General features: G+C 40.8%; 1 protein-coding gene across 8 annotated transcripts in view; it reads left to right on the forward strand.

Moving 5' to 3' along the window:
- The window catches only part of LOC105075822 (actin, cytoplasmic 1-like), a 79610-nt gene extending 67571 nt beyond the window's left edge, over window positions 1-12039 (forward strand). For all 8 annotated transcript variants that reach the window (XM_074341326.1, XM_074341328.1, XM_074341329.1 and 5 more), the window contains 9 exons: window positions 546-677; window positions 1915-2068; window positions 2968-3029; window positions 3907-4036; window positions 4468-4529; window positions 5431-5560; window positions 5980-6017; window positions 8337-8430; window positions 10197-12039. In XM_074341326.1, the coding sequence (XP_074197427.1) occupies window positions 1963-2068; window positions 2968-3029; window positions 3907-4036; window positions 4468-4529; window positions 5431-5560; window positions 5980-6017; window positions 8337-8430; window positions 10197-11455 (1881 nt within the window). In that variant the 5' untranslated portion in view covers window positions 546-677; window positions 1915-1962 and the 3' untranslated portion in view covers window positions 11456-12039. The remainder of the gene's footprint in view (window positions 1-545; window positions 678-1914; window positions 2069-2967; window positions 3030-3906; window positions 4037-4467; window positions 4530-5430; window positions 5561-5979; window positions 6018-8336; window positions 8431-10196) is intronic.
- Window positions 12040-21259: the final 9220 nt, after the last annotated feature.

Genomic DNA, 21259 nt, shown 5'->3' on the forward strand with positions numbered 1-21259 from the left:
TATCTCTGTATTTTAACACATTTTCATTGTGATTTTTCCGTACATTTTGGGTGCATTTCTGGAGATATTTCATAGAAGTTTGTCCAGATACTTCATGAACATACAATAGAAGGTGTAGGCTTCCCATCACCTGTAGGTTTGCGTTTCCTCATTTTTAATTTCAAGTTGGCTTCTACATTCATAAGTTAAGTTCTGTTAACTATTTTAAAAATATTTGCAATGTGTCGGCAAAGTCAAATCTCTAACATTTTGTGTGTCATATTTTTATGCAGCTTTAGTCTGGTGTGTTTACATGTAATATCAGCACCTTTCCAATGATACAGTTTATTGATATTTGACATATGTGAGCAGTAGTGAAACTATCACTAAATGAAGGCAGTAAACATGCCCACACTCCCAACAGCTTGCTCCTGCTCCTTTTGAACTCAAGTGTCCCTTCTTGCCTCTCTGAGGAGCTGTGGTTTAGGGTTTCTAAAGATGATTCTCTGTGACAGATATGCTGTAAATGTCTTTGAGGTTCCTCATTATCTCCAATATCTTTTCAGATCCTCGAGACTCTGGTTCTCCTTTTCCATCCTGGGTCTGGTGTTTATGAACTTCTGTGGAAGCTTACTCTTCTTGCTGCCTCCTGGGGAGTTTCTAGTTTTCTCTTGTTCGTTTGGAGGACCGTCCGCACTGTGAGTATTACGAAAGTACCTTATAGTGTCCTTTTAATCACATCTAACAGGAATTTTTATAGTCACTGGACATTTTATTTGCCTGCCTGGGCCAGAATCCAGGAGTCTTTTCTTTGTTTCCTTTTAGATAACTAACTTGAACAGAAATTAGTTTTGAAATGGAAATTTGTTGCAAAATGCTATCTTTATAGTAAGAATTCAATGAGCAAGACAACAGTATATTCTCAATGAGACAATGGCAATTTATAAACTCTTCTCTTCAGTAGCGAAACAGGAAGGTTAAGTGTTTGGTGAGCCCATCTCTCTCCCCACCTGCCCCTGTCTGTGTGTTGGGTGACAGGAGACAGGGACGCTCAGTGTTCCCTGAGCTAGTGTGAAGTGAAGGGAACATCTGTGGTTTTCTGTTCTCTGTTTGCCCTCCGTGCATGCATTCTTCTATAGCCACATTATTGCCACTGGAGCTTCGACCCTGTGATGATACTCCAATATCTTGGCAAGGTTAGGGCTGGCCTCAGTCTCTGATCATCAGTTAAAGTTTCGAATGAAGAAATATGTGTTAAGGGTCAGGGAAGTGTGTCTTTACATTGTGTTACAGTGGAGTCCTGCCTGGGTTTTATTGAGCTGTTATTCCTCAGATGATGACTCGTGTCTGAGTCAGGAAGCACGTTCGCTTCTTGAAAATGGTCGCTGTCTGTCCTGCTGCTGTGTGTGCTTGTATTACAGCCATTGCTCACTTTCATTCTCATCTCATGTCTCATTTGATGTCCGTTTGTTTTTAGTGGTCTTGACAAATCTTACGACTTCATATGATACAGTTGCTTGTCAATTCAACAGTCAACTCTATACGATTTCAGAAAAGCTTTCACTGAATGAAAGGGGTGCATGTTAGTATAAAAATTTTGCCTTTTAGTTTCTCCTCTCTCTCTCTCTCTCTCTCAAAGGTTACACAGCAATCCAGGTTCTGGACTTACGTGTGGATGTTTGGTTTGACCAAAAAAAAATCGGATAAATGATGCATTACAACAACATATTATGAAAATAATACAGTTCAGTGTTATTAAACATGAATATGCATTATGAAAATTAAAATAGATTGGTGTTTGTTTAATAGAATTGTCTGGGCACCCGATGGAGGGGAGGGTGCCCGGTGCTGACAGCTGCTGCGTTGGGTTCCAGCTTTTGTCCGTTTTGATCCTTTTGTCTGTCATCCAACCCAGCTCTCCCTTGTGTTCTGCAGGTGACCTTGGGGGCTGGAGGGCCCCATCCTTTCACAGAACCAGCCTGCATGGCCTGCCTCATGAGCAGCCCATCATCACCCAGTGGGCCGCCTGCACCTGGGCCACCCTTGTGCCCTGTGCAGCCTTGCCCACCAGCACCACCTGCTCCACTTGGTAAGATTAAAACATATTCCTCTGTTTCTTCCTTGAGTCACTGCAAAAGAAGGGCAGATCACTCTCCAGGGCTTCCCAGCGCATGGGCAACCCTGACTGGGGCCACTGGCATGTTCCTCTAGTCCCTTAGCAGACACACTTGATGGACCGCGTCTTCCCCACCCAGACCTGGGGAAGAGGTGTCTCTTGTAGAGTGAAAAAGAGTCCTCTGATGGAAGGAAGATATGCTTGTGTTTCACACGGGCTTTCAACATCAACCACGTTCCGGGCTCCCTGAAGGAGAAGCCCGCCCATATCATTTTCTCCAGCGTGTGGAGCCTGGACCTTCCACAGTTGATGATTAGCTATGGAAACACCTGAACCCGTGGCCTGTGGTATCTTCCTCAAGGGTCATGAGACCTGTCTAAGCTCAGTGTGATGTGAGAAAGTTTGTAATATGTCAGGGAAGGCTCAAAGGTTGTTATGCTTCAGCAAACTAACATGTTTTGTAAGATAGTGAACACTGAAAGATATTTTCTTTATGTATTTTATCAATGCTGAGCAGCTAGTTTACAGTGTGGAAGGATATACGTGAGTTGTAAATAGAATACATGCTTACTTAGCATGCAGGTTTTCCTGGGTTGAATCCCAGGTACCTTTGTATAAAAAGGCTTGAAATGTTACAAAACTAAAGTGTGGAAATCTACGTTTCATACCCTTTCTTTATACATGAATTTTTAGCGTGCATTTTCAAATATACTTTAACCGTGATTAAATATTTTCTCCAGAAAATGCTGTCTTTCAAGTTCTTTTCTGCCAGATTTCTATTGAAGTACCTATAAAACAGTATACACGCTTACTGGTGTTTCAGTTTATACTAAAGATACTCTCATTAATGTATGTCTGACTGCATTCTACAGATGCTATATCAATGTGCCCATCTGAAGAAGAGAAAGAAAAACCTTCTTCTTCCAATATGGAGGTACTTTCTCTTGTTACTATTTTTCCCATTATTTTAACGTTTAAGTATTACACGTTAATAAAAAAAAACAGGTGTTTGTTTTCACTTGGCAATTTCTCATTTCCATTTGCAGATTAAAAGTTTTGACTACAATCTTTAATTTATTACTGAGAAAGTTATTCTTTCCTTAATGTCACAGGACAACATGATGTAATTCTGTTAATATTCCACTCTGCTCTAATCAAACCACTGACTGTATCTGAAAACATTCTTTAGGGGGCGTCAAAAAATATTTTATTAAAGAATATTGAAATTTGGTACTTACATGTGGAGGTTAGGTTTCCTTGGAATTATTTCTCCTTTTCGTAGCCATAGTCATTTGAAAGTTATCAAGGGATGTCTGACCTTGAATGTAGGGTATTTGCTCTTTTCCATTGCATCGCCAATAACAGTGTTGTAGTCTCCCTTGTGACTTCTTATGCTGCTTGACGCCTCAGCCTTGGACTCAGGCTGACCTTCCCTACAGTCGCCATCGCTTCCTCTTGTGTGCACTGGGTGTGTCTTTGAAGAGACACTGCGGTCTTCCCAGCACTCCGTGAACAATCGACCTGCAACAGACTCTCCTGTCTTTGTGCCGTTACTGTATGCGTTCACCTGGGTTGGAGAGCGGTCAGACTTTTGTGTGCTGAGTCATTATCCTGGCTCTGTACCTCTGGCAGAGTGGAGAGAAGAGTCTCTGTTTTATGTGTATTGCCAGCTCCTCCCAGGAGAGGGCTTATGATTGGAGAGAAGGAGTAAATACTTGTTTTTCCCATGACTAATTGAGTGAAAGACCATGTGTGTGAATATGATGGTTTCCGACATTCGGCTCTTGTTTAATTGTCTTCTGTGTTCCAAGGAGTCGGTGACTGAGCCAGAGATTGGCAAACCAGAAAATGTTAGTGAGACGTTTGGAATTGCTCCAGGGGAAGTAACAGAGCATGACCCGTTGATCTATGTCGATGGAGCTGACACAACTACCACGTTCGGTAAGTTAGTTTACTGGTATGGAGTTTTTCCTTTCTCTTTTGTCTTAGTCAGGTGTCTGTGCAGAAACTCATTTTCGGAGGGGAGGAGTACAGCTCTGCGGTAGAGTGAATGCCGTGCTTAGCATGCAGGAGTTCCGGCGTTCAGTGCCCATTGCCTTCCTCAAAAAGAATGCCTACCGTGAAACATCTGAAAGGTGTAGATCCTGACACAATAACCGTTCCTTTTTCTGCGGTTGGCTTTGGCCACCTGTCTTGACAAAGATCCCAGCACGACGTTGCTTCTCTTTCCAGAAGGTGCTTTAGCCCTCTGAAATTCTTTTGTGCCCCCTTGATTGGACTGAAATACGCATGAGTGGAGATAGATGAGGGTGGGTGTTTGAAGTGTACACGGTATGTGTTCTCATCAGTGTACGTGTGACTCCATTTTACAGGCCACTTGACGATGCCCGAAAGCGGAGAATCGGACGAGGCCGAGGTTTTCTCTGATAAAGAGGTACCGTCTCCCTTTGTTACTGTTCTTCTCCTTCGTTTGACAGATAAGCCTCAGGGGACGCCACAACAGAAACGCACGGGTGCTTTGAGTGTGCGTTCTCAAGTTTGCATTTGCCCGTGAACATGTCGGGCTTACGGTTTATCAGCGTACTCTTAACGCAGTTACTGTGTGCTTCGTGTCATGGGACTGCCTGACGCACCTGTATTGGTTTTGGAGACTCACCTCATCAAACCGGTGTCTGTATCTAAACGTTGGGGTCAAGTTCTCTTCCGTTAAGGGTTTATCACGGGACACAGAATGTGGACAGAGTTCTGTGAAAGTCAGGTGGTTTCCTGTCGTGCTTTGATTGATTGTGTCTCTTCTTTGTAGCCATCCGGATTTGAAAGTTATCAAGGGCTGTCTGGCCTCGAACGTAGGGTATTTGCTCTTCTCCCGTCCGTCACCAGTAACAGTGTTGTAGTCTCCCTTGTGACTTCTTCCGCTGCTTGACGCCTCAGCCTTTGACTCAGGCTGCCCTTCCCTGGAATCGCCTTCGCTTCCCCCTGTGTGCACTGGGTGTGTCTTTGAAGACACGGTGCGGTCTTCCCAGCACTCCGTGACCTATCGACCTGCAGCAGACTCTCCTGTCCTTTGTGCCCTTACTGCATGCATTCACCTGGGTTGGAGAGCGGTCAGACTTCTGTGTGCTGAGTCGTTTTCCTGGCTCTCTACCTGTGGCAGGATCGAGAGAAGAGTCTCTCTTTTATGTGTATTGCCAGCTCCTCCCAGGAGAGGGCCTACGATGTGAGAGAAGGAGTCCACATTTGGTGTCCCCACGACTAAGTGAGTGAAAGACCACGTGTGTGAACATGATGGTTTCTGACGTTCGGTCCTTGTTTTATTTTTTTGTGTGTGTTCCTAGGAAGGGTTGAGTGAGCCTGAGATTGACAGATCAGTATATGTTTCTGAGATGATTGACATTGCTTCAGAGGAACGAACAGATGATGGCCATTTGACGTATGTTATTGGAGAACAAAAAAGCTGTACATTAAGTAAGTTAATGAACATGTATGTCAGTTTTTTCTCTATGGTAGTACCTAGTTTGCCCTCGGTGAATATTTTAGCTCAGTAAGAGATTGAATGTATGCATTGCAGGTAGTAATATTTGGTTCAGTATTGAGTATCTCAAAAAAAATGTTATCAAATTCTACTGTGTGTAAACATATATGTTATGACCATTTCTTGTTGTGTTTTCCATTTAACGTCTATCTTCGTAACTATCCCATGTATGACGAAGTTTGTTGTCCAGAAGATGGTAGAACTTTTGAAAATGTCTTTTGCTACTTTATTATATAGTAATATCTGTGAGTGGCAGTTGATGAAAATGTGTTTTCAAAATTTAATTTGTTAGTATTCTGATTTATGTATCTTTGACTTATTTTTATATGTGATGTTTCAACTTTTTATTTAGGAATCCAAGAAGAAACAGAATCATCTTCTCATTTGGAGGTAGTATTCTATTTTTATTATTATTGGTATCATTTTAAAATATTAACTGAGTTATGTTAATACATAAGTGAAGGGGTGGTCTGAGATTAATTTCTCTTTTTGCATTTTCCAATCCATATTTTTCTTGTTTTTCAATCTGCCATTATGAAATTCATTGAGTACTTAAAGTCATACAAGTACCTGTTATCCTCTTGTTAATTTTGCAGACCTGCTTAATGAAACCAGTGGTTATAGCCCGAAAAGCAATGCTTAGTTGTCCTATGGAATCGATTTGACTTCTTGAGTTGTTTTCTCTAAAAAGTAAAGAGTTACTCTTTTTCAGCCTGTGACCAGTTGTGTGTGTTTCTTATAAATGGATTTGTCCAACTCTCAAGGCACGTTCAGAGAAAAATATTTGGGTCAAAAAGAAGACTGTTTTCATGTTGTGTTTTATGTTTTTGTCAATTTGACCTTGAAAAGCAAATGCCTGTGAAATGGAATTATTACAGTTTTCTTGTCAAGTAGATCTGCAGGGATAATTTCATGTAAATCAAAAGCATGGTGAAGATTAGTAAATATGTGGGGTTAGTATACCAACAGTTTGGGTTAGTGACATCGTAACGAGGACAGCCCGTTTTGGATAGTTAGTGTGGCCTGCATGTTGTATTTTGATCGTGACCCTAGTTGAAGTATTGTAAGTAACAATGATGAAGTGTTCTAAGCTGCCAGCTGTGAAGAGAGGTAAATTGACCCTGAACTCTTGGATCTAGACAGCTGCAGCCTAGTGGCACAGCACTGTATTTCAAGTCCACAGATATGTTGGCATCTTTGTTCTGTCATGCATAAGCTGTGGGGTCTTGGAAAAACTTGTTGGAGCTGTTTGAATGTCAGTGACCTTGTTGGTAAAATGGCACTGACACTTAACTCTGAGGTTTGTGCAATGAACAAATGTGGTAACAAATGTGAAAACATGTCATGTATAAATGGTGCTATAGAGTGTAAGACAGGATGATCACAGTGACAATGAATGACTTACTAAGTGTTGAGGACACTTTCTGACACCTGAAGGACAATAAAATGGCAGTGGATAGTTAAGAGTGGGAAAGTTAGAGTGGGCATGTGGATTTCTCATTTGGGGTGTGTCGTGTTTCAGTAGAGTATTAGTGGAGATCTCTGATAGGTATAGAGTGGTTTGGTACTTGAGGCCATCTTGAGATTTTCAGTGTTTTGACCTTAAAGAAATTCCTGCTCCTGAACACCAGCTGCGTGCTGGGCAGTTAGACACTGAACTGAGGGGTTGAGGGGTTAGGCTGTAGTGGTAGGAACAGAAGAACAAGTAAACAGGACTCCTCTGTCAGTCACAGTAAGTCCTTCAGGTAAAGAAAATGGAGAACGTTAGTTTTGACAGAAGTGGAGTGTCTGTAGTTAGGATGGGTGTGGAGTAAGAGTGGAATTCACTTAGTTGGCGCAGATCAGGATGTGACCGAAGCTGCCAAGGGAAGAACGGGAAGGAGCCAGTCGCGTGAGGGCCCAGGGAAGGAATGTTCTGCACAGAGAGAAATCCTTGTAGTTTTTTGAAGAATTGCATAACTATACTTAAAGATTCTGCTGTTATTAAGACATCAATGTTTTTCTTACTACTTTGCTACTTTATTCAGCTAGTTTTCCTAACTATAAAAGTTTTATCAAATAATAGATTATGCTAAGCCATTGTTTACTGAAATGAAGCCGCTTCTACAGTGTTCTGTCAGTACTCAGTGTGACAGACTCCAAGGTTTGTTTTCATGTCAAGGATCTCAATTTAATACTAAATCCATATCTGTCCTTAGAAATATTTTAAATTTATAGCAAGTATATTTATTAAAGTACTTGTTTTAAAATAGGTGCATTTTAAATTTTACTTTTTTATTGAAGTGTAGTCAATTTACAATGTTAGTTTCACATGTACTACAAAGCAATTCAATTTTACCTACAAAAATACGCATTTTTAAATATATCTTCATTTTTGTGGGGGAATGTAGAATGGAGTTGTTTTGAAGTTAATTCTTTGTTGAAATGTGAATATAAGTCAATATTTTGCCTGTGAAAATACTTGCTCTGGCTTTCCATGTTCAGCTTACTGAATCAAAAGCCAAATGAAAATAAAAGATAGGCTTGATCTAGAGAATGTATATAAAGTTTTCTACTTAAATGTTTGGTTTCCCAAGACACTCTTCTCTTGTTTTTAAGTCTAATTGCTTTTAAAATAGGAAGGTTTTTTTTTTAAGTTATGAGATGCAGGAGTTTTCTTAGGGATTAGGAATTCTTTATGTGACTCATTATTAATATTGATTTTAACAGAGTATCTCTGAGAGTCTCCCACAAATGTATGTGGATATTTCACCTGGAGCTGCAGGTCAAACAGGAAAAAATATATTAAGTGGACAAATAGAAGGTAAGATCTGTATTTTATTAAAAAGTCATTTGACAGAATGTTGATTTCCATGAATTCTGATATATTCTAAAAGCCAAAGAAAATCACCTCGTGAAGGTATAGTGAGGAAAAAATGAGAAAAGGGAGGTAAATTGTATAACTTAGGTGTCAGCGACAGATTAAATTGAGAGTGCCATTTAAGGAGCTAAATTATTTCGTTTCAGGATGCTCTGTGTGACCTAAGGACAGTCAGGAAATTAGGCGGGAAAGAGGGGATGAAGAATGAGAGCAGCAGAGGGGACAGGCAGTAAATGAAGGGAAAGGAGGTAGGGGCCTGTGGGAGAGGGTGGGAAGGTAGATCAGTTCTTTGGAAAAAGAAAGAGTGAAATGTGAGATGGACCTGAAGTGAGCTTCCAGCACTGTAGCTTGTCCGAGAAGCACGAATGTTCCCACTGTCCCCGTCCTCCTCATTGTTAGGCAGGCAGTGAGGGCTGAGGTGCCTGATCACGCAGAGCTGGGTTCTACCTGCCGTGGGTGAACACAGGCAGATGTGGGCAGCTGTAAATGGACCTTCATGTCATGTAGTGTGTTGCTGCCTTACAGGATGGTGTCACCTAGGCCAAAAGAGAATAAGGAAGAGGAAGAGAGCAGGGTGTGTTGTGTGTGTGGGGGGCAGGGAAGCTGTTTCCTGGTAAATAGTCCATTAGAAAGTTTGCAACTTCTAATGCAGTTTCAATTTGGGGAAGTGTTATAGTGGGCACTTGAGGCTAGATTTTTCAGAAGGATCAATTAAGTCAAATAGACTCGGTATAGACCAGACTGTCTCAAATTTTAACTAGTCACCTGGGGACCCAGTGAAAAGTGCACATTCTGAACAGTAGGCCTGAGAGTCTGCATTTCTAACGAGTTCTAAGCTGACACTCTTGTTGCTTGTCTTGAGACCATGCTCAGAGTAGCAAGAGGGTAGATTTGTGTTTAGAGAAATCTGGGAGAAGAGACACTAGAGAGTTCAAGACATAAAGCATCAAGGAAAAGCTTAATTTTGTTTTTCTTTCTGAGCACGTTTATAGCCAGAGGGAGGCAAAGAGTTGAATCAGAAATTACCGATGTAAGATCCTCCCATTAAGCAGAGAGAAAAAAGAAGTGGTGGGGATAATCCATCAAAAGAATATAAAAGGGGGGAAGAATTAAGACCACAGATCTAGAGCTACCTTTGAAAAGGAAAGGATACAGTGAAAGGAAAGAGGAAGAAAAGGTGATAGGTAGGTGATCTGGGAATTGATGAGGAAACTTGAGAGAACTCCTTTCAGATGGCTTCATATGTTTGCACTAAAGCAAGATTAGATCATTTCCACTGCAGAGAATTCCTGAAGCAGAAAGGGGCTAGAACTGGGGTAAAACACAGCCACTCCTCACAACTATCAGGCATCAAGGCTATATGTTGCATTGGCATTTGTTACTCAAATGAGATTAATTTCAGTATGGAAGCACTAGCTTTTTTTTTTTTTTTTTTTTTTTTTTTAAGGATAGCTAATTTTTTGATGATTTTTTCATAGAAAGGCTTTTAAACATTAGCATGAGGTACCAAACCAAACTAATTTTGGAAACAAAAGAAATTAATAGCATTCATTCCCTAAATGCTAAAAATACTGTTTTCAGTGAATACTACAGTGATCTTGAAATATAAAAGACTTAATATCTAATAATTCTGTGGCAATTAAATTAATTTTTTTCATTTTCAATAATCTTACGTCAATATTGAAAACCTAATATACATTATTTCTTAGGTGTGTCTTACATATCTTCTTGCACGAGTGGGTCAAGAAACTTCAAGATGACAGCTGAGACCACATCCACTCCAACAGCACAGGCCTCTCACCGCTCTGCCTTTGCCACTGGTCTACACCACCACCAGTTTGCCATGGATAACAATACTGCTGCAATCGTGGTCGACAACGGCTCCGGCATGTGCAAGGCCGGCTTCGCGGGCAACGATGCCCCCCAGGCCATCTTCCCCTCTGTCATGGGACGCCCCAGGTACCAGGGTGTCATGGTAGGCATGGGCCAGAAGGACTCCTACGTAGGTAATGAGGCTCAAAGCAAGAGAGGCATCCTGACCCTCAAGTACCCCATCGAACATGGCATTGTCACCAACTGGGATGACATGGAGAAGATCTGGCACCACACCTTCTATGAGCTGCGCGTGGCCCCCGAGGAGCACCCCGTGCTGCTGACTGAGGCCCCACTGAACCCCAAGGCCAACCGTGAGAAGATGACTCAGATCATGTTCGAGACCTTCAACACCCCAGCCATGTACGTGGCCATCCAGGCTGTGCTGTCCCTGTACACCTCTGGCCGCACCACTGGCATTGTAATGGACTCTGGTGATGGGGTCACTCACACTGTGCCCACCTACGAGGGGTATGCCCTCCCCCATGCCATCCTGCGTCTGGACCTGGCTGGCCGGGACCTGACGGACTACCTCATGAAGATCCTCATGGAACGTGGCTACAGGTTCACCACCACGGCCGAGCGGGAAATCATGCGTGACATCAAGGAGAAGCTCTGCTACGTCGCCCTGGACTTGGAGCAGGAGATAGCCACTGCCGCCTCCAGCTCCTCCCTGGAGAAGAGCTACGAGCTGCCCGATGGTCAGGTCATCACCATCGGCAGCGAGCGCTTCCGCTGCCCCGAGGCTCTCTTCCAGCCCGCCTTCCTGGGCCTGGAAGCCTGTGGCATCCACGAGACTACCTTCAACTCCATCATGAAGTGTGACGTGGACATCCGCAAGGACCTCTATGCCAACACGGTGCTGTCTGGTGGGACCACCATGTACCCTGGCATCACCGGCAGGATGCAGAAGGAGCTCACCGCCCTGGCCCCCAGCATGGTGAAGGTCAAGATCATTGCGCCCTCTGAGCGCAAGTACTCCGTGTGGATGGGCGGCTCCATCCTGGCCTCGCTGCCCACCTTCCAGCAGATGTGGATCAGCAACCAGGAGTATGATGAGTCTGGTCCCTCCATCATCCACCGCAAGTGCTTCTAGGCGGACTGAGTTACCTTCCACCCTTTTCATGACAAAACCTAACTTGCACAGAAAAGGTGATGAGATTGTCATAGCTTTATTTAGTTTTTTTTTTTCTTTTGAATTTTTTTTTTTTATTTTTTTGGTACTGACTCAGGATTTAAAAACTGGAACATTGAAAGTGACAGCAGGCAGTTGGATCAAGCATCCCTGAAGTTCTACCTTGTGGCTAAGGACTTCGTACATTTTTTAAAATAGTCATTTCAAATATAAGATGCATTGTTATAGGAAGTCCCTTGCCTTCCTGAAAGCTGCCCCACTTCTCTAAGGAGAAGGGCCAGTCCTTGCCTAAATCCACACAGGGGAGGGTGATGGCATTGCTTTTGTGTAAGTGATGGTCTCCAAAAAAAAAACAAACATTACCTTAAATCTTGTTTTTATTTGTTTTATTTTGAATGATCAGCCCCCCTGTTTTGTCCCCAAACTTGAGATATATGAAGGCTTTTGGTCCCCTTGAGAGTAGGCTGAGGCATGGAGGCAGCCAGGGCTTACCTGTACACTGACTTGAGACCAGTTCAATAAAGTGTACACCTTTAAAAAAAAAAGGGGGGGGGATCAGCCAAGATGGTGGAGTAGGAGAATCCTCATAGCTCACCCTCTCCCACAAATACACCAAAACCCACATCCATGGACCCACTCAGCCAAGCAGAGCACCTGCTGAACTCTGGCAGAACATTGCCTTCTTCAAGACGGAGACACCACAAATCTGGAGGGAAAAAAGAAAAAGTAAAATAATTTGGGACTAGTCCTGCAGGGAGGAAGCTGCAAAGGAGAAACAGTGTTCACTTGCTGGGTCTACCCCTCTCCAAGGGAGAGGTCATTGGGACTGAGGGGGATCCTCCAAGGCTCGGATCTGTGTGGAATAGCTCTTGACAAACAGAACCAAGTTAAATGGGCACAGAGGCTCTCTGCAACCCCTAGCCCTAGAGGGAAAGCGGCAGGTGGAGAACAGGACAGGCTGCCTGAGCCGGGCGGAGGACAGGCAGGCTGCACAGAGGCAACCCCAGGGAACTATAGGGTACTTCACACTGTGGATTAGTGGGTACACGGGGCAGAAAAACCTGGGCCCTCCATAAAATACGAAAAAAAAAGCAACATGGCTGATGTGCCCTGAGGGGAAGGGTGCAATATCTCCTACCTCCGAAAATCTGCCGAACCAAGAGGCGGTGCTCAGACACAGCTTCCATATCCTCCAGTGCTTAGCACCCAGGTGTGGCGTGGTCGAAACCTGAATCCATACCTAAGGGCTTAGCAGCCTAAAAGGCCAGACTGAGACTTGTTCATAGCACAAGGCAGATAGGATAGTTCTGCCCTGGGAACTCGTGAGAACTTAAGCCTCCAAGACAAACAAGGAGCTGAGTTTGGGCACAGATCATGAGTGGCACCGTTCCACTGTCTCCTGGAGCGCAGACCTGAGGTGTAGTGGGCAGCTGCACAGAGCAGGGGAGCGACCTGCATTGGGAGAGGGCGGGTGGCTACCTGCATTCTTGGCAGGAGTGCAGTACCTGACCGTGGCATAAGGAGGGGTGTAACCCACCCGCCCACTTTGTAAGAGTGCAGCACCTGACTGCAGTGTTGGGAGGGGATGTGATCTGCTTGCCGACCTGCACTGGGAGCAGCGTAGACCAGGGGCTTGGCCAACAGAGGGGTTCTGAATGCAGCGAGCTCAGTTCACGCAGCAGGGAGAGGACAGAAAGACCTCTCGATAAAACCATTAAGAGCACACAGTCTCCACGAGAACACATCCACTATATTTCTTTTTCTCTTTTTCATCTGTTCTATTTTCTGTTACCTTTTAAATTTTTAAACAACTGTATGTGTTTCCCATTTTAATCCCTTTAAAATATTTTTTATTTTTATTATTACTAGTTTTCAAAATCCACTGCAATTTCAGTTTTATTTATCTTGGTTTTGATCTCCTGTTATTGATTATACTCAAGTTTCAAAATTTTGGGGGGTCTTTTCTCCTTTTTTTGAGGTTTTTCAAAGACACCTCAACTCAAATTGTTATGTTGCTTCAACTTGTTGATTTGTTGTTGATTATACACTGTTTTCAAACTTTATCTTCCTTCTTTAAAAATTCTCGTCTTTTTAAATTTTATTCCTGCATAGACTTTAGATAGATTAATAAATAAACTCCTTGATGACCACAATAGATAACTGATACTCCATAAGAAACAATGCCAGAGAGAGAAGCACGATGAAGCAGAGGGACCACTCCCAATTACACAAGAGAAATTCCCTGATGATCAGTGAAATAGACACTGATGGCCTACTAGATAAAGATTTCAAAAAAGTGATACCGAGTACTGAAGGAACTAAAAGAGAGAGTGTGTAGAGATATAAAATATGTCAAAAATGAAATTGAAGCTATAAAGAAGAGCCAAGTAACATTGGAAAACCCACTTGCTAAGATGAGAGCTGATCTAAAGGTTGTACAAAGCAGGATGGATAATGCAGAGGAACGAATAAGTGACCTAGAAGACAGGACAATAGAAAGCACCCAATCAGAACAGCTTAGAGAGAAACAAAAACCAATGAAAATAATATAAGGGACCTATGGGATAATACAAAGCTTGCCAATCTACACTTAATAGGGGTTCCAAAAGAGGAAGAAAGAACAAAGGGTATTGAAAAGGTATTTGAAGAAATCATGACTGAAAACTTCCCAAACCTAAAGAAGGAATCAGAATATCCAAGTACAGGAAGTTCAGAGGGTCTCAAACAGAAAAACCCAAGCAAACCCACACCAAGACATACTATAATCAAGATGGCCAGGGTTAAAAGGATAAAGAAATGATCCTAAAGGCAGCAAGAGAGAAACAGTGAGTTACAAGGGAACCCCCATAAGGCTCTCAGCTGATTTCTCTACACAAACACTACAGGCCAGAAGGGAGTGGTAAGATACATTCAAAGTCTTGAATGAAAAAATAGATGCAGCCTAGGACACTATCCAGCAAGGTTATCCTTTAGAGCAGAAGGAGAGATGAACTTCATGGACAAGCGAAAACTAGAAGAGTTTAGCATCATTAAGCCTATGCTAAAAGAAATACTGACAGGTCTACTCTAAATAGAAAAGCAGAATGCTACAGAAATGAGAAAATCATGACTGGAAAGGTGATAACTACCATGAATTACAAATAGAATAAACAAAATTGTAAAAGAAGACATCTAAATCATAAAGAGTGGGAAAGGAAAGCAAGAAAATACAGAGTATTTTTTTTTTCTTTTTAAAATTTTGTGTTCTTGGTAGGATGGGTTTGAGCTTATAGTACTATCTGTTTAATACAGTTATTGTAATGGGTTAATAGACTTACAAAAAAAGGGTAACCGCAAGCCAGAAACTTACAAGTGAGTCACAAAAACTAAATAAGATCCAAGATAATACAAAGGAAAATTATCAAACCACAAAAGGAAGAAGAAAGGAACTAAGAGGAAATACCAAATCAACTGCAAAAATAAGTTCAAAATGGCAATAAACACACATCTATCATTAATTACTGTAAATGTTAATGGACTAAGTGCTCCAGTCGAAAGACGTAGAGTGGCAGACTGGATAATAAAAGAAGAATCGTCAATATGCTGCATACAAGAGACCCTCTGTAGGGTGAAGGATACATATAGATTGAGAAAGGATGGAAAAGGATATTCCATGCAAATGGAAAAGCCAAGAAAGCAGGTGTAGCAGTACTGACTTCAGACAAAATAGACTTTAATACAAAGGCCATAAAGAAAGATAAAGAAGGACATTTTATCTTGATTATATAGTAATACAAGATGAGGATATTACACTCATTAATATATGTGCGCCCAATATAGTAGCACCTAAGTACATAAAAAATTACTAACAGAGATAAAGGGGGAAATTGATGGGAATACAGTCATTATCAGAAATTTTAACACCACATTAACATCACTAGACAGATCTCCTGGACAGAAAATAAATAAGGCAACAGAGAAATTAAATGATACAATAGAAAAATTAGATTTGGTGGGTATTTTCAGAGCATTACACTCCCCAAAATAGGATACACATTCTTTTCAAGTACACATGGAGCATTTTCTAGGATTGACCATGTACTTGGGCACAAAAGAAGCCTCAACAATTTTTAGAAATTATCTCAAGCATCTTTATTGACCACAATGCCATGAAACTAGAAATCAACAATAGAGAAACAAAGGAGAAAAAAAGGAAAGCATGGAGATTAAACAACATGCTACTAAAAAACAATGGTTCAATGAAGAAATCAAAGTTGAAATTTTAACAGTACCTTGAGAGAAATGAAAATGAAAACACAACCACACAAAACTTATGGGACACAGCAAAGGCAGTGCAAAGAGGGAAGTTTATAGCGATACAGGCCCTCCTCAAAAAAAAAAAAAAAAAAAAAACTGTCTCAGATAAATAACCTAACCCACCAACTAAAAGAATTAGAAAAAGAAGAGCAAAAAATCCCGAAGTCAGCAGAAGGAAGGAAATAATAAAAGACGAGGGAGGAAATAAATAAGAGATTTTAAAAAATTAGAAAAAAGTCAATCAAACCAAAAGCTGTTTTTTTGGAAGAATAAATAAAATCGACAAAACTATGGCCAAACTCACAAAGAAGAAAAAAGAGCACAGATAAGCAAAATAAGAAAGGAAAATGTAGAAACAACAACAAATAACATAGAAATACAGAATATCATATGAGAATATTATGAAAAAAATATATGAAACCAAAATGGATAACCTAGAGGAGATGGACAAGTTTCTGGAAACATACAGTCCACCAAGACTGAATCAAGAAGAAACTGACTGCATAACAAACCAATCACTAGAAATGAAGTCGAATTAGCAATAAAAAACTTCCCTACAAATAAAAGTCCAGGACCAGACGGCTTCACAGGGGAATTCTACCAAACATACAAAGAACTCATACCAGTCCTTCTCAAACTCGTCCAGAAGACTGAAAAGGAGGGAATACTCCCAAACTCATTCTATGAAGCCACCATCACCCTGATACCAAACCCTGGCAAAGACACCACCAAAAAGAATTACAGACCAATATCACTGATGAACATAGATGCAAAAATCCTAACCACAATATTAGCAAACAGAATCCAACAGCACATAAGAAAGATCATACATCACGATCAAGTGGGATTCATCTCAGGGACACAAGGGTGATTCAACATACACAAATCAATCAATGCAATACAACACACCAAGAGAAAGGACAAAACCACATGATCATCTCAATAGATGCAGAAAAAGCATTTGATAGAATTCAACACCCATTTATGATAACTCTCACCAAAGTGGGAATAGAGGGAACATAACTCAACATAATAAAAGCCATATATGACAAACCTGCAGCCAGCATAATAGTCTACAGTGAGAAACCCAAAAGCTTCCCACTAAAATCTGGGACAAGACAAGGCTGCCCACTATCACCACTCCTATTCAACATAGTCTTGGAAGTCCTAGCCACAGCAATCAGGCAAGAGAGAAATAAAAGGGATCCAAATTGGAAAAGAAGAGGTAAAAGTGTCACTATATCCAGATGACATGATACTATATATAGAAAACCCTAAAAGTTCCACACGAAAACTACTAGAAATAACCAGAGAATTCAGCAATGTAGCAGGTTACAAGATTAACGTTCAAAAATCAATTGCATTTCTCTACACTAATGATGAATCAACAGAAAAAGAAAGTAAAGAAACAATCCCCTTTAAAATAGCACCCAAAGTAATAGAATGCCTAGGAATAAATCTAACCAAGGAGGTGAAAGACTTATACATGGAAAACTATAAAACACTGAGTAAGGAAATGAATGAAGACTTAAAAAAAAGGAAAGATATCCCATGCTCCTGGATTGGAAGAATCAATATTAAAATGGTCATACTGCCCAAGGCAATCTATAGATTTAATGCAATCCCTATCAAATTGCCCAGGACATATCTCACAGAACTCAAACAAATCATGGTGAAATTTATATGGAACCACAAAAGACCTAGAATTGCTGAAGAGAAGAAAGAGGCTGGAGGAATAACTCTCCCAGACTTCAGACAATACTACAAAGCTACAGTAATCAAAAGAGCTGGTATTGGTACAAAAACTGACATATGGACCAATGGAACAGAAGAGAGAGCCCAGAAATGAACCCACAAACTTTTTGTCAACTAATACTTGACAAAGGAGGCAAGAATATACAATGGAATAAAGACAGTCTTTTCAGCAAATGGTGTTGGGAAAACTGGACAGCAGCATGTAAATCAGTGAAGCTAGAACACTCCCTTACACCGTACACAAAAATAAACTCAAAATGGATCAAAGACTTAAACATAAGACAAGATACAACAAACCTCCTAGAAGAAAATATAGACAAAACATTATCTGACATACATCTCAAAAATGTTCTCCTAGGGCAGTCTACCCAAGCAATAGAAATAAAAGCAAGAATAAACAAATGGGACCTAATGAAACTTACAAGCTTCTGCACAGCAAAGAAAACCATAAGTAAAACAAAACAACAACCTATGGAATGGGAGAAAATTTTTGCAAGTGGAACCAACAAAGCTTGATCTCCAGAATATATAAGCAGCTCATACGACATAATAAGAAAAATAAAAGAATAACCCAATCCCATAATGGGCAGTAGACCTAAACAAGCAATTCTCCAAGGAAGAAATACAAATGATCAATAGGCACATGAAAAAAAATGCTCAGTATCACTAATTATCAGAGAAATGCAAATCAAAACTACAATGAGGTATCACCTCACACCAGTCAGAGTGGCCATCATTCAAAAGTCCACAAGTGAGAAATGCTGGAGAGGCTGTGGAGAAAAGGGAAACCTCCTACACTGCTAGTGGGAATGCAGTTTGGTGCAGCTACTGTGGAAAACAGTATGGAGATTCCTCAAAAGACTAGGAATAGACTTACCATATGACCCAGGAATCCAGCTCCTGGGCATATATCGAGAAGGAGCCCTACTTCAAAAAGAAAACCTGCACCCCAATGTTCATAGCAGCACTATTTACAATAGCCAAGACATGGAAACAGCCTAAATGTCCATCAACAGATGACTGGATAAAGAAGAGGTGGTATATTTATTCAATGGAATACTATTCAGCTATAAAAACTGACAACATAACACCATTTGCAGCAACATGGATGTTCCTGGAGAATGTTGTTCTAAGTGAAGTAAGCCAGAAAGAGAAAGAAAAATACCATATGAGATCACTCATATGTGGAATAAAAAGAAAAAAAGACATAAATACAAAACAGAAATAGACTCAAAGACACAGAATATAAACTTGTGGTTGCCAAGTGGGTGGTTGGTGGGAAGGTACAGACTGGGATTTCAAAATTTGTAGATGCTGACAGACATGTGCAGAATACAAAAAAAAAAAAAGTTTATGGTGTATAGTACAGAGAAATATATACAAGATCTTGTGGTAGCTCACAGCAAAAAAAAAAAAAAGACTGAATACATGTATGTTCATGCATAACTGAAAAATTTTGCTCTATACTGGAATTTGACACATTGTAAAATGACTATAATTCAATAAAAAATGTTTTTAAAAAAAGTGAAGTGACTTACACAGTAGAGAAATCAGGATTGGAACCCAGTTTTGTTTGATGCCCAAACTCATTCATTCATTCATTTATTAATTTACAGACTGGGACTTGTGTTGTGGTGTTGAATAGGGGCTAAGTCCCATGTCTGAAACAAGAAGCTAAACAACACTTACCGAAGATTTGAGCAAGACCCTCAGTGGCAGGTTTATGAAACAGCAGCAGGGTGGGACCTGTCATCACCCACTGCTCTCCCTCTAGCCCCTCCCCAGGCTATTTGGGAAGAGGACTGGGAGGCAAGGGTAGGGGTGGTCTTTCTGGCACTCAGGCCCTATGTGTGCTGGTATCTCACCATGAGGAAAGGAAAGTTTTCACTTCTTCAATGCCATGTGCGAAGGCTGGGTGACCCATTAGAAAGGAAACCAGCTGCTGGAGGATGGCTGAGATGCAGAACCCACAGGCTCACCCTGTGTTCTTACCAAAATTCAGCATGATGAAGGAAAGGCAACCTGGGCCCCTGAAGGAGAGAAAATGTGGACATAAAACTTGTCCAATGGTCTAGAGAGTTCTGAAGACAGAAGGCCCACTAGAGTTGCTGGTACCAGTAAGACATGGATTATAGGGCAGTGTCCTTGGGAAGAGGAGGGAGCAGCTCTCACCATATCTTGTTCTCTACAGTCCTTAGAGAATAGTAAAAGTACCCCTAAAGCTTGTCCTCTTCTTTGTTCATTCTTAACAAAGTTCCCTGGTGTTAAAAAGAAAAACCATAGGATCAAAATGACATAAGTTGAACCAAAGCCCATGATACCAAATCTATACTCAATTGTAGTTTTGACCTTCCCCACAAATGTAATCTTTTCAAAATTTGAAGTATAGTTGATTTACAATATTGTGTTAGTTTTAGGTGTACAGCATAGTAATTTTTTTCCTGCAGATTATATTCCATTATACGTTATTACAAAATATTGGGCATAATTCCCTGTGCGATATAGTAAATCCTTGTTGCTTATCTAGTTTATGCTTAGTAGTTTGTATCTGTTAATCTCATATTCCTAATTTGTCCCTCCCCCATTTCCTCTCCCCTTTGTTAACCATAAATTTGTTTTCTATGTCTGTGAATCTTTCTGTTTTGTATATAGTTTCATTTGTATTATTTTTTAGATCCCACATGTGAGTGATATCATATAATATTTATTTTTGTGTGTCTCAGCTATTGTAAATAGTATTGCTATGAACATTGGAATGCATGTATCTTTTCTTGGTGGGGGAAGGATAGAAAAGAACTGCTTTATTGCTCTGCCAGGCAAAGGGAGTCACAGCAGGCTAATGCCTTAAAGACTGTGCGTCCCTATCTTTTCAAATTAGAGTTTTCATCTTTTCTGGATATATGCCCAGGAGAGGGATTGTTGGGTCATATGGTAGCTCTATTTTTAGTTTTCTAAAGAACCTCCATACTGTATTCCATTGGGATTGCACCAATTTACATTCCCACCAACAGTGTACAAGGGTTCCTTTTTCTCTACATCCTCTCCAGCATTTATTATTTGTAGACTTTTTGATGATGGCCATTCTGACCTGTGTGAGGTGATACCTTATTGTGATTTTGATTTGCATTTGTCTACTAATTAGTAATATTGAGCATCTTTTCAGGTGCCTGTTGGCCCTCTGTATGGAAGAATGTCTATTTAGGTCTTCTGCACATTTTTTGATTGTTTTGTGTGTGTGTGTGTGTGTGTGTGTGTGTGTGTGTGTGTGTGTGTGTGTGTTTTGATACTGAGTTGTATGAGCTGTTTGTATATTTTGGATATTAACCCCTTGTTGGTTGCCTCATTCACAAATATTTTCTCCCATTCCATAGGTTGTTGTTTTCTTTTGTTAATGGTTTCCTTTGCTGTGCAGAAGTGTTTAAGTTAGATCAGGTCCTATCAGAAATGTAATCTTAATCAACCATTCTCGAATTTTCTCATGAGGCAGTCTGTTACATGAGCACTCTCTGTCCAGTATCCCAACACTTCCCAGGAAGAGGCAATCTGCGTGGTAAAACCCTTGTCATTCCCTTCTTCCCCGGAAGAGGATGTCCTGGCCTGAAAAAAATAAATTCTTTTCTTTTGCTAATACCTCCCTTGCTCCATCCTTCTTCCTATAAAAACTTGCCATTTTTTAAACAATTTCCATTTTTGTCCACCCTTCTGTTTACTAGA

Source organism: Camelus bactrianus, chromosome 15 (assembly GCF_048773025.1).
Source record: "Camelus bactrianus isolate YW-2024 breed Bactrian camel chromosome 15, ASM4877302v1, whole genome shotgun sequence".
Taxonomy (NCBI): domain Eukaryota; kingdom Metazoa; phylum Chordata; class Mammalia; order Artiodactyla; family Camelidae; genus Camelus; species Camelus bactrianus.